The sequence below is a fragment of the Nicotiana attenuata genome, unplaced genomic scaffold (genome assembly GCF_001879085.1).
Source record: "Nicotiana attenuata strain UT unplaced genomic scaffold, NIATTr2, whole genome shotgun sequence".
NCBI lineage: Eukaryota > Viridiplantae > Streptophyta > Magnoliopsida > Solanales > Solanaceae > Nicotiana > Nicotiana attenuata.
The window spans coordinates 20,140-33,380 of record NW_017670622.1 but is presented as its reverse complement, the minus strand read 5'-3'; the positions used below and the strand labels follow the sequence as shown (position 1 = coordinate 33,380).

At 35.9% G+C, this 13,241-nt stretch overlaps 1 protein-coding gene across 1 annotated transcript; it reads right to left on the bottom strand.

Moving 5' to 3' along the window:
• Positions 1-211: 211 nt before the first annotated feature.
• LOC109241611 lies at positions 212-1,198 on the bottom strand. Its single transcript, XM_019408374.1, has 2 exons — positions 1,171-1,198; positions 212-1,113 (listed from the first exon to the last, which is right to left on the bottom strand). Exons 1-2 carry the CDS (start codon positions 1,196-1,198, stop codon positions 212-214), a joined length of 930 nt encoding a protein of 309 aa, XP_019263919.1.
• Positions 1,199-13,241: the final 12,043 nt, after the last annotated feature.

Sequence of the window (13,241 nt, the reverse complement as noted above, 5' to 3'; positions counted from 1 at the left end):
CCATAGGTATTTCTTCATCTCTCCTTGAATTTTGATCCTCTTACTCTAGTGGCTTCAATATGCCTCACACAAAACCTATGATTTGAGAGAGGGAGGACAGTTCTTACTGTTTCCAGCAGGCCCTGAGCATGTAAATTTAAACAGAATTAACTATATAATAATTTAAAAATAACTAGAATAGTCAGTTAAACAAAATCATAAGTTGTACCTTTTATATATCAGACATAAAGGTAATATTGGTTCCATCTTTCAGATTCAGTGAGTGTTTCAGTAGCTCCAGAAACCATGTCCATGTCAAGGTGTTTTCCTTGTCAACTACAGCCCAGGCCAAGGGATAGAAATGATTCATGCAATCTTGTGCAACAACCACCAATAGTTGCCCCTTGCAATGACCCTTTAAGAAAGTCCCATCTAGTCTAATGAATGGTCTCAACCCTTGTTTGAACCCCAACTTCATTGCATTGAAGCATATGTACATTCTAAGAAATCTTCTTTTACCTTCAGCCATGGCATCTTTTGATAAATTGATAACCACATCACTACTAGGATTGCTCTCCCTAATCACATTTGCATATGCTTCTAATCTGTTATAGTCATCTAAAAAGCTTCCTTGCAATTGCTGAAGTGCCATCCTCTTAGCCTTTTTCAATATGGAGTTATGTACATTCAATGAAAATTGATTTTTCAAATCTAGTTTCATATCCTTTATCTTGTACTTGGGGTTATTCTGCACCTTACTCCTGAAATATTCAGCTAAAGTTTTTGTTTTGGCTCTAGGATTCTCAAATGCATCTTCATAGTTGTGCTTTGTCTTCAATATTTTTATCTTAAAGCCAGGACCCTTCTTATCTTCAGAGATGAGGCATACAAAAGGGCAGCCTACTAAACATCTATACCTTACTCTTGTTTTATCATCTTTTCTAAGTGTCAAAGGTTTGGAATTTGCAATAGCAAAGAAGTTCATGATTTTTTTGGCCTCATCCAAGTCCTTAAATGTCATAGACTTATCAAGCTCTTTGTAGTGAGTAAGCTTATCATTAACTTCTTTACCCTTTTGCAACCCAAGTAACTCTAATTCTTGAAAATCATATTCACTAACATCTGAACCATAATCTGAACTTTTATCACTATCAGATTCACAATCAGTACCTAATTCACACTGATATTAACCTGAAACTGGCTCTTCGTGGTCCCCCATATTGAAATATCTATAATATAGACACAGAAGAAAACATAGAGGGACCACGTGAATAATTTAACAACTTTGACAATAAAATATTGAACATACAATATATTACTGCATATAATATAGTGGAAAGGATAAAGCACACACTTTAAGAGATATAGCACATGTTTTGTCGATTTCAAACCACAGTCGAAAGCAAAAAATACTGTCTTTAAGAAGAAATGCACACCCAACCCTTCCACACTATGATAAAATATGTTAAAAGGACACTTGCAGCCAAAGACGATGTAGACTTAGGGCACAAATTGACACCACATAAGAAAACAACAAAGATAACAAACAAAAAGAGTACCAGACCCACATGCAAACACTATACACTATGCTACAGGATCAGAAATACCAAAACATGACAAAACCCTAGAAAATTACAAAAAGAAATGATTAATCCCTTTGTTCGAGATAGAGACCCAATAAATGGAAGGAGAAATTACCTAAATATCTTCAGATGATCTTCAATTTGTGTTGTTAAGCCTTGCTCGATCGTATCATCCTCTTAAGTCTCAAATCGTCTCTGTTAATGGAAGAACTAGGTTTAATGGTTGTGGTTACTAACTCTTTGCGTTTTTAGGTCCGCTTATTTGGATATCCAAGCAGGTTTATGAGGATCCGCTTATGTGGATGCCATGTTAGCTTATGTGGATGCCATGTCAGCTAAATAATGCTGATGAGAAGGCTTATGTGTTTAGCTGTTAGGTTGAAGGCATATTGGCCCAATTTGCTAAAGTGGGTGATATTACTGGCCCAATTTACTAACGGAGGACAAAATTGAGCTATATCCAATAGTTTAATGATATTATTAGACCTTATCCGCTTATTATTTCTATTTCTATTCCTATACTATAAGTGGGGATAACCAGGCATCTCATGGTCAACATGTCTGGCATGGGGATATTTCTGGAATTTCATAGTTTATATGCTTTCAAGGTATTGTATTTGTTAGTGTACACATTTGATAAGTTTTCTAGAATTATGGGGTCCACCTCAACTTTCCATGCCACGTGTCACTGCAGCACTTTAAAAATGCCACTTACAGATCAAGTGGGGCCCCCTTCGGTTGTAACATTGAAAAATAATCTTTTTTCTTCTCTTCTTATTTTCTTTCTCTTTCATAAAATTAATTAATTGAAGGGATTTTTTCCTAACTATACCATATATGAAACCTTATTACCCTAAATGTGCATAGTTTGTTAATTACCTGCTCAGTCCACACTTTAACTACAATTTATATACCATTCGACTATTAGGGATTAAAGGGCAGAATATTCCCTAAAAAACACGCTAAAATTAAGGAGAGAATCTTGGTGTTAATTGATTCTACATTAAATTCAATTTTTAAAAAGGAAAGGGAGATTTCCCATCTGCGTATTTTTCTCCAGAACTACAATTCAAATTCTCGGAAAAAAAAGAACGAACAATTCAAATTTTCGAGTTTCAACAACTCAAAGTTGAAAAAATTTGTTCTTCCATATATTTTCCACCATTGATAGCCATTAAAAAGCTTGAAAGCTTTCAATTCAAATTTTAATTTTCAAAAATCATTATTTGTTTGGATTGGGTGTTGTTGTAAATAATTTGGAATATGTTTAGGAGTTTATATCTCAATTTTAAGGGGTTTTGGTGAAGATTAGACTTGGTTTTGACTGAATTTCAGATTGAAACTCGAAGAAGAAGAAGAAGAAGACATATTTCCAGAAATTGTAGATAAATTGTAGATAATATTGTAGAATTGTAGATAAATTGTAGATTGGGAAGACTAAAACTTCTACAAATCTTCTACAATTATATCGAAAATGCCAATTATGCTACAATTGAAATGAGAATTGGGATATTAAAATTCAATGTATCCAGTTTGTAGATTTCTTGTAGATAAATTGTAGATTATTTGTATTCTGATTGTAGATGCATTATTTTCTGTTTTCACAAATCCAAAACGACTAAAGCTTCTACAAAATTTTCTGCAAAAAACAGTCTACAATTTATCTACAATTTTTCTAATTTTTCTACAATTTATCTACAAATTCTGAAAATATGTCGTCTTCTTCTTCTTCTTCTTCGAGTTTCCAACTGGAAATATGCCTCCTCCGGCTTCCAACTCCATTTGAGCAACCGGAGAAAGTCCATCTGAAATGCAATTTAATTTTTCTGTATCAATACAATACCACAAATGCTTCTTAGCACTGCCACCGTGGACATATAGTGTTGCCATTGAAATTGGATACAAATAAAATACTCCTCTGTCTGTCAATTGCAAAGAAATTGAAACAGGTCACTCTTTAGGTCTAGGGTTTTCAAATGTCCGATTTTTCGGTCTTTAGAAATAGGGGTGGGGTGTGTGAATAGCAATTTGCCTAATTTTTTGGTCTTTAGAATCAGGGGTCCTATAATTATGCCTAATATAAATACACCCTAAATTGTATCCCTGATTTGAATTATGGTATATAAATGGTAATTTGGTATACTGAAATGTAGTTAACTCAAACCTTAAACATTGAGGGTAATAAGGTTTCATATGTGGTATAGGAAGGTAAAAAATCCTTAATTGAATAGTAAATGAGCAATCCTATTTCTACATAAAGGTCAAGTTTTGTAGCTTATTGCACGTGACCTTTGAATAAGGCAAATGCATTATACAATTATTATAGTTTTTGTATAATTTAATTTTCTAATTAAATTTGAAATATACTAAAATTATTTAATAAATATTTCATGTATATTGATATATATATCTTATGTATGTTTTACCCATTCTGTAAATATACTAGGAATATTTTATAAATAAAATGCATAAATAAATATTTACACATATACATTGTATTATTATTCTATTTGTATAATTAAAAAATTTAGTTAAATTTTGTATTATACTAGAATTATTTCAGACCAGAATTATATAGAATGACATATTTATGATAATAGAAAATCTAGAGATTGATATAATTAATGGAGTGTTGTATGGAAAAAGGGAGTTTCAGTTGCAATGTGATTGGGATCAATTGGGATTCTATTATGGAATATAAAATATTTGCTACCGTGTTTTGTTAATTGATAATTGATGCTAGGGTTATGTTAGAAGTAACTAGGAAAGTTTCATACTGTTCTGTGCCTAATCATGTACTAATAAGAATCGAACTTGAGTTAAAAAAGCACATTATAAAAGAAAAGTTCTACAAAAGGAAGAGGATCTGTATGTATAATTTTAGGAATTTACAGAGGTTGAACAATAGAGAGCTAAGTGATTATTGATTGGTACGTATATAAAGAATTAAAGACTAATTGTAAGCTAACTAGAATTTATATAGAACACAACAAATTCACATTAAATAACAATATAATATAAATAAAACTATTTGATTAGTTATTAATGGTTCAACCTGCGTATTATAAGTAGAAGTCATCTAGAACTATTTTTTGTATGTTGGTCCAAACTCCAAAGTATGGAACAAGCGCTATTTATTTTAATTGTTTGGTGTTTTATAAATTTTTGAACACAACATAGATTTGCATAAGATTGATTAGTTATAGCTTTCTATATATGCTGATTTCCAAATTATTTTCTTCTATTATGTTAGTATTAAATTCTTCTTAAGTTTTGAAAATTTTGTTACAAATGTGGGAGATGGAATTAATTACTCACCTGCTGTAGATGTTGAAATGCAAATCGAGAAGTAGCCTACATTATAGGGTAAAATAAAAAATTGGTTGGTCTACTGAAACTAACTACATTCGCTAGCCAAAAAATGTATAAAATATGATATTATATATATATATATATATATATATATATATATATATATACAAAAAAGATTATATTTATAGGCTATTATTTGGGAACGGTAATATATATTGCTCTATATTTTATTATAACAATTACCTTATTTTTTAAAATATAGATCATACGTCTTGAATAGCCTAGACAATATGTTGGGAACATGAGGCATCACTGGTAAACTTGTTTGTTTTATTTAATGTTAATATTTTACGCAGTGTTGCTATTAAGTTAATGCAATTAGAATTAATAATACCTAACAATTTTTGCGATGATTTACATTGATAAAAAAAAACATATAATGCACGTTTATAGAGACTAGTTATTATAAAAGCACGAATAATTTATGCTAAATGTTCAACGACTAAAATAACCTTGAAATATTGATCGACTTTTATAACCTTAATTATTTGTAAAATTTAAGAATATAATTATAAATTACCGAGACTGGTTTTTCTTTCCATTTAAACTGCGCATACACCAACGCTACATAGCCTGACTTTGGTCAAATTCTTTTTCTTCGTCGCATCTTGCTATCCTACTTTTTGTTGGACAATATATTACCGATTTGGATTTTTGGAGTCTACTCCTCACCGCCAACTTTTTGTTTTGCTAGCATATTCCTTTTTGACAACAATATGCTTCCTTATTTAATCTTCTTCCATTTGCATAAAATTCAAATTATTGTACGTATCCATGTAGGAAAAGAATAAGCCAGTTACTCCTATAAAAGATGCGATTGTTTGATCACGTGCAACTATGCCTTATAAAAAGGACTAAGCGGTCGTTGCAAATATATTCCGGTTAATAAGTTCGGAGTCGAATCCTACAGGGAATTAACCTATTAAATACAACTACTAGACTCACACAAATTTATGCAATCAATCTTCAGAAATATTTAAGTAGCAAATTTGATGTTTACTAACTAAATATCACGTAATGAAAATGCAATAATTAATAACTAACTACGAATGGGTGGTAGACAAGAATTGAAATGATTTGAGGTTATGATTTCCCCTATTGTCGTAATCCTTTCTGCTACGCTTTCTATAAATTTGCCTAAGTCTTCTCTACCGATCATGAGCGCTCTGAGTGTTGTAATTCTCTCCCGCGTAACTACCACAATTTACTAGACATATTCTTTCGAATTACGCTAGCTTGGATTGAGTACGGCTCACTCGGATCGCACCGAGATTTCATTATCCCTAATCCCACCTTTAAACCCCCTGTATTGATCCCTCATATACGTTAGGAGTGATGTTGTTCAACAACTACCTAAATATGCACTCTCTCCCGAGTAATACACACTAAATAGGCACAGTCGATTGAGGTCCCTTCAATCAACAACAATAATAATATAGTTAAACAATTAGAGAAAATACTACAACATATCTAAATAACGTAACAGGAAAATCATCCACCAATATGTTCCATCAAAATCCTAGATTAGGAATTTAGCTACTCATACTCATAGTAACAATATCCCAAGTATTTTGCATAATTAAATTACAAAGTAAAGATGAAAGGATGTAGAAATCAATGATTCTAACTCCCAACGGGTGTTCGACGAGCTATTCTTGCCTCCGATTGCAAAAGTTCTTCAAAAGTGCCGTTTTAGGTCAATTTATATGTGTAGGAAAATACCTAAACGCGTAGTCCAAGTCCTAGTCAAACCATGAGATAAAATAAGCCTTCACAGCTCGGAATGTGCGCGCCTCAGATCTGGCCTCGCGAGGTACAACGCCATCTTGAGCTCGCCCCAGGCGTGGTGTCGCCCGCTTCCACGCGAGGAGGATCTCGCTTTCTACGTCGCCTCGCCAGCTCCCACGCGAGCTTAAGGCCCGGTGTCGCCAGCTTCAACGCCTGCGCTAAGCCTGGCTTCGCCAGCTTTCTCATTTATAGGTTGCTCACTTGTCTCTTTCTTCTTCTCAACTGTTTTCGAGCACGCTTTAGACTTTAAGTATTCCTTTTGCTCTACTTTCATCTCCACTTCACCTACACATAAAATAGACTCCATTACATGCCAATAAAGTGTGATTTATCATTAAAGCACCTAAAATGCAAGGCAAATAATGTACTAAACTATGGAATTATAGCCACACATCAATACCCCACACTTAAACATTGCTTGTCCTCGAGCAATCAAACTACACGTATAGACACAACCTCTTTAAGAAATTCCCTTAACTCATCACACCAAGAATTTTTAAAATAGTCTAAGCACAAAGGTGTAACATCCTCGCCTCAAGATTTGACTCACAAATACCATGCCTTATTCACAATTCACTTACTTACTCTAACATGGAGGTCAACGACATTACCTTTTATTTATGAATCATGTGCCCTCACCCAGTCAAAGAGCTTAGTTCCACACAAAATGAATTTTTAAGAACGTAGGAACTCAAGATAGGAAAAATTCACTCGCTCTCAGAAATAACATTCATATGCCACAAATGATGCACCATAGGCTTGCCCGTAGTGTAATACTCTGCTAATCGAGCTCTGTAACACCCCATAAATTTAACTTAGGTATGAACATGTTAAATGAGTAGTAATGTTACATTTTAGACATGTGAAGTTCTATTGGGATGAGTATGGGTGGAATTAGTTGTTTTAGAATCAAGATGGAGAGTGAGGTGCATAAGATTCGACAAAATTGACTAAGTTTACAAAAGGTCAGTCTTCCAGTAGGATTTAGTGAAAATGTGTAAGGATTTTGGGAAAACTCAAAAAATAAAAGTTGTTGGCCTTTGAAATAGCATTCCAACGTTACATTGTGGAGCCTGAATGGTTCTATGTACAAAAAGTTATGTGCATTTTACAAATTAGTGCACAATATGCTCGCCCAGGTGCGCGCCCATAGGGTCACGTGCGCGGCCGCGCACTTATGGCAGTACTACTGCCATTTTGCGCGGTCAGGTGCGCGATTAGGCCTTCAGGTGCGCAGGGGGCACACTTGGGGGGTCATTTTAAAGCCCTACTTCGTCCCCCACACACCCAAAACACAAAAACTTGCTCTAGGAAGGGGAGCTCTCAAAAACCTAACTCCTTAAAGGTCCCTCCAGCATCCAAGGTAAGTTCTAATGGTGATTCTAAGTTAATTCAATCTCCCAACATCTAATTAACATGGGTAAACCCTCCATATAATTAGATATTCCATCGGGACATCATTGTTGAGAGAAGAAACCCTAGAACTCGAATTCGAGAGGATTGAACTTTAAAAGGTAATGTATTCACCCTCTAATTGATTATACCATTGGATTAATGATTATAGACTCTATGTTCATGAGATATGAGTTGATGTGTTTGATAGAAAATCATGAAAAATTATAGGTTTGGTTTGTTGATTGTTGATTATTAGTTAAGGGTGTTGTTTATCTTATGGGTGAAGAAGAATGATTTTGATTATAAGAAATTTTAGATTTTAGAATTTATCTAGGAGCAAGAGAATGACTTGTTGGGTGTAGAAACAACATTAATAAGGGCTATGAAGCTTTATGCCACCAAGTATTTGAGAAAATGCCTAAGTGACCAAAACATGAGTATTATTGCTAATATGGAATCCCTTTGACTTGTATTGATATAGATTAAAGTTGAAAGGGTTGGCGAATGTTGTATTACGGTCAAGAGCAGGAAGTTAAGGTATGTGAGGCTAACTCTCTATGTTTGAGAATGTTAATTATTCTCCCTACACTATGTTTCTTTTACCACGTTACCAATTGCCTCAGAAACATAGTTAAGCCTAGTTTCTTGAATAGTTGCAGAACTTCTATTCTCTAGCTTCGTAACTCGTTCATGACTTTCATTCTGAACGTTGTGAAATCAGTGCGTAATCAATATAGAGTTGGGTTTGATGCCCATGAGTCTCAGTCATAAACAGTTGAAGTTTCAATTTTCATAATCAGTTCATGAATACATGTCTTAGTCTAGCTCTATTCAGCATTCAAGTATTATATAACTCAGTATGGTTCAGTACAACATCATCTATTTCAGTATGATTCTCAGTTCCTGAATGTTGAACACCTGTACTTGGGCCTGAGGCCGTAGTTTATATGCTTTATGCATACTTGGGCTTGAGGCCGTAGTTATGTATGTGAGCACGTGATTTTTGCCCTATATGAATTACTCCCAGAAATTCAAACAAGATGATTTCTTCCATTATTTGCAATTTTGTGGATTTTTGTGGCATTTTCTGTTAATTGTTTGCATTTTGCTTGTACATTTTAATTAGTGAAAAAATACAAAAAATGTGTTGCATGTGCATTTAGGAGTTAAATTTGCATTTTTAAGAATTGTTTGGTATTTAAGTTGTTTCATAAAAAGCAAAACCTCAAAAATAGTCATTTTGCATTCTTTAAGTTTAACTTTGATTTTGAGTAGTTTTTCTTTAATTTGTTATCATATAAGTTTAATTAGTTTAGGGTTAATTGAGTGTTAGGAATTAATTTAGATTTTATTTTAATCTTAATAAATAAATTTTTTGTAAAAGAAAACAAAAAGGAAATCAAAGCAATTGGGTCTCATTCATAAAGACCCGAAAATTGGGCCAGCCCAAGGATATTTTCCCCCCTGAAACCCGTGGACCAAGCCCAGAACCCGCCTCAACCGGTCCAATTCCCCCCCCCCCCGAGGCAAAACGACCCCGTTTAGGCTAGATTGAATCTGAGCCGTCGAGGTTCTTCTGATCGGATGGTCCCCAAGTGGGGGGCACCTACTATAAGAATGTCCGAACGGGACCCCCCCTCAAACCCGTCTCCTTCGTTCCCATTCATCAGAGACCCAATCCCAAAACCCTAGCGCCGCCCTAAAATTCTCATCTCCTTCGGTGGCGGCGCCGGCTCCGTTCACCACCAAATGAACACCCTAGTGTCTCCTCACTCCCCACACCCCCAATCCACAATCAAGTTCCTTCGAACATGCCCAGAACCCTTCGAATCATCCTTGAAAGATATGAACCCTAGCGCCGCCACAGTTTTCCGGTGGCGGTGCCGCTTCTGCTTAGCCCTAAAATCTCACCAGACAATCCTCATACCCCGTTTAGTACTAAGCCACAACCATTTCCCCTTGAACGCTCCCCCCATCTCTTTAATTTTGGATCTTAAAGTCCAGAACCCTAGATTTGGCATTTGTTCCTTCTCCAAGTTTTCACAAGGTTGAAGCTCGATTTAGCCACGAAATAGTGTTGTTCGTTTGTTCTGGGCAAAGAACAAACGACTAATATCATTTCGGGGCTCGAATCAGACGTCTGTTGATGATAGGCTATAATTACGTATTTTAGTCGCTTATTACACTCTAATTTACCGCACTTTAGTTGAGTTTGCGCTTTAATCGCTAGTGTTTGGCACTAATTGTGTGTTTTATGCCTTATAGGAGTGATTCCGAGCTATATAGATGTTATGGAATGAATTTAAGTGATTTGAAGCTTTGAAGTCTGAGTAAAAGCTCAAGGAATTAAGTCGGGATCGTGTTCGGGGGTCAAATTTGATAGTTGAGAACAAACGAAGACTCGATGAGGCATATTGCGCACTGTCTAGTAAAATAGACATAACGTTTTTCTCAAAACTCCATTTGGGCTCCATAATATATGTTGGAAATCTAACTCAAAGGGCTAAAACTTTCATGTTTTACGTTTTTCCAAATTACAAACGGAACAGGGTGAAAAACCGCGGTTACGGTAGGACCGCGGTAGAACATTACCAAAGATTCAGAGGACCATTCTGGCCGCGGTCCTGGCGTAACCGCGGTGGGACCGCGGCAGGACGCGTAAATTTCAGGGAGTGTAGTGCAAAATACGAGATTTTAAGCCCTAAACCCTATATTAAACGAGGGAGGCCGGCCAAGAGCGAAAGGGAATAATTTTTGGAAGTGAAAAACATCAGAAGGAAGGGCAAGAGGCAAGGAGGATCATTGGGCATCAATCTTTAATCTTCTTCTTTGTTCTTTTACCTTTGAATATGAATTCTTTTGTGATTTTTGTTATTTTCATGAGTATCTAACTTTTCTAATCTAAGGTTTCGGTGAAACCCGTTGGGGATGAATTGGTTGTTATAAGTAATATAGATTTGAATTAGTTTAATCTTTATTTGTTCAACTAAGTTTTGATTGTGGTTAATTGAAAGGATCCTCAATTAGCTGTTCCTATTTATTATGTATCTGCTTGAGAGAGAGTGCATATTAGGTAGTTGTTTGAACAACATCACTCCCGAAGTATAGGCGAGAGTCATAACCGAGGGTTTAGAGGTTGGATTAGAGATAACGATACCTCGGGTGCGATCTAAGTGAACTGTAATGCGAATCTAGCTAGCGTAGCTTGAGAGAGTACGTCTAGTAAATTATCATAATTGCTTGAGAGAGATTTATGATAGCTGGAGAGTTCATGATTGATAGAGGCAACTAAGTCAACGCTATAAGAAACATACAACCAAGGAAATCAACAACGGGGGAAACATTTACCTTAGACCTTTATTCTAATTGTTTACAATTCAAGCATAGTTAGTTTTCAGCTGTTTATTTATTTTCAATCTTGTCTTCTTGGTGATATTAAACAGATACAGCTAAGCCTTAGTTCTCTGTGGGATTCGACTCCGGACTTTTAGACCGGATTATATTTGCAGTGACCGCTTATCCTTTTTAGGACTAGAGTTGGGCATGATCAAATTTTGGCGCCGTTGCCGGGGAACTAACGGTGTAGTTGTAGATGTATATATTCCTAGGGTTCAAGTTTGAACTTTTATTTTTTTTGGATTTTTTTATAACTGTTGATTTGAGAAACATGGCATCTTGGAATTATGGGAATTTAGGTGTAGATAATTCTGCTATTGATCTCCATACATATTGTGAAGGAAACCACCCGTGGAAACATTTTCAAAACGTTCCTGAGAGCGAGTTATGTGCACCAAATCAATCTTATTTATGAAATGTGTGTGATGTGTGTGGTGGTAAAAATGGTCACCTTCATGGTTGTGCTTATATTTCTTATTTTCCCCCAACCCCTTACTATGATGGTTCTACCTTTTCTTCTGAAGTTAATAGGAATAAAGAACCTGGGAATGCGGACCTGAAGGAGATCAAGGATATGCTAAAGTGCCTTCTGGAATAAAACAATAAGAAACAATTGCACATAGAAAGGCAAGAGGCAACTATTTGCAAGTTGGAGGCTCAATTGAGTCAAGTGGTTGGAGCTTTTAATGCTCAACAAGCCAATATTGAGGATAGTAGCCAAGAAGAGCATGAATTTGAGGTGTTAATTGGGGAGGTCAGAGTAGAACATCAACAACCTAGCCAACTAGAATTTGAGGATGTCAATGTTGAAGAAGTAATACTAGAGTCAACCAAGGACGTTGAAGATACAAATTTAGTTGACTCTAGTGTGATTGGTGTCGAGGAGGTTAAAAATCTTGAAGTTCATGTATTTGAGCGCGTTGGGCCTCATTCCAAACACTTCTCTACATTATGTTCAGACGGTGAAATGAAACCTCACCCTTATGAGCATAAAAAGGAGTCCAAGGAAGAGGTAGATGAGCCTTATATTTTGGATTTCTCAAGGCCGTCTAGGCAAGGTGACACTCCTCGGTCGAGAGCCAACAAGTGCATAAGATTTTATCTAATTTTTGGCTCGCAAGAATTTGTACCGTCCCAAGATGTCACGACCCGGATTTCCAACCCTCGGGAGTCGTGATGGCGCCTACTAATGAGAGCTAGGCAAGCCAACTTAATTAGCATTTTCATTAAACACCTATTCCTTTTTAACAATTAACAACATTACATAAAGGCGACGGAAAGACTTAAATGTAGATAGATGATCAATAATACAGAAGTTCCAACACATATATCTCTACCCCGGGACTAGAGTCACATACTCACGAACATCTAGGGAGTACTACATACAAAGTATGAAAGAAACATAATCTGTTTATCTCGAGTACAATGAAATGACAGCCAAATGTAAAGATAGACGGGAGACGCTGGGCCTGCGGACGCCTGCAAGCTACCTCGGGTCTCTCTGGACTGAAGGTTCGCCCCCGTGCTAATGCTGCTGCTGCTGCTCAATACCTGGACCTGTGCAAAAACGCACAGAGTGTAGCATCAGCACAACCGACCCCATGTGCTGGTAAGTGCCTGGCCTAACCCCGGCGAAGTAGTGACGAGGCTAGACAGGACCTACCAAAAACAACCTGTGCAGGTGTATATGTATAACAAGTACTATGAAATAACAACAGAAATACCAGC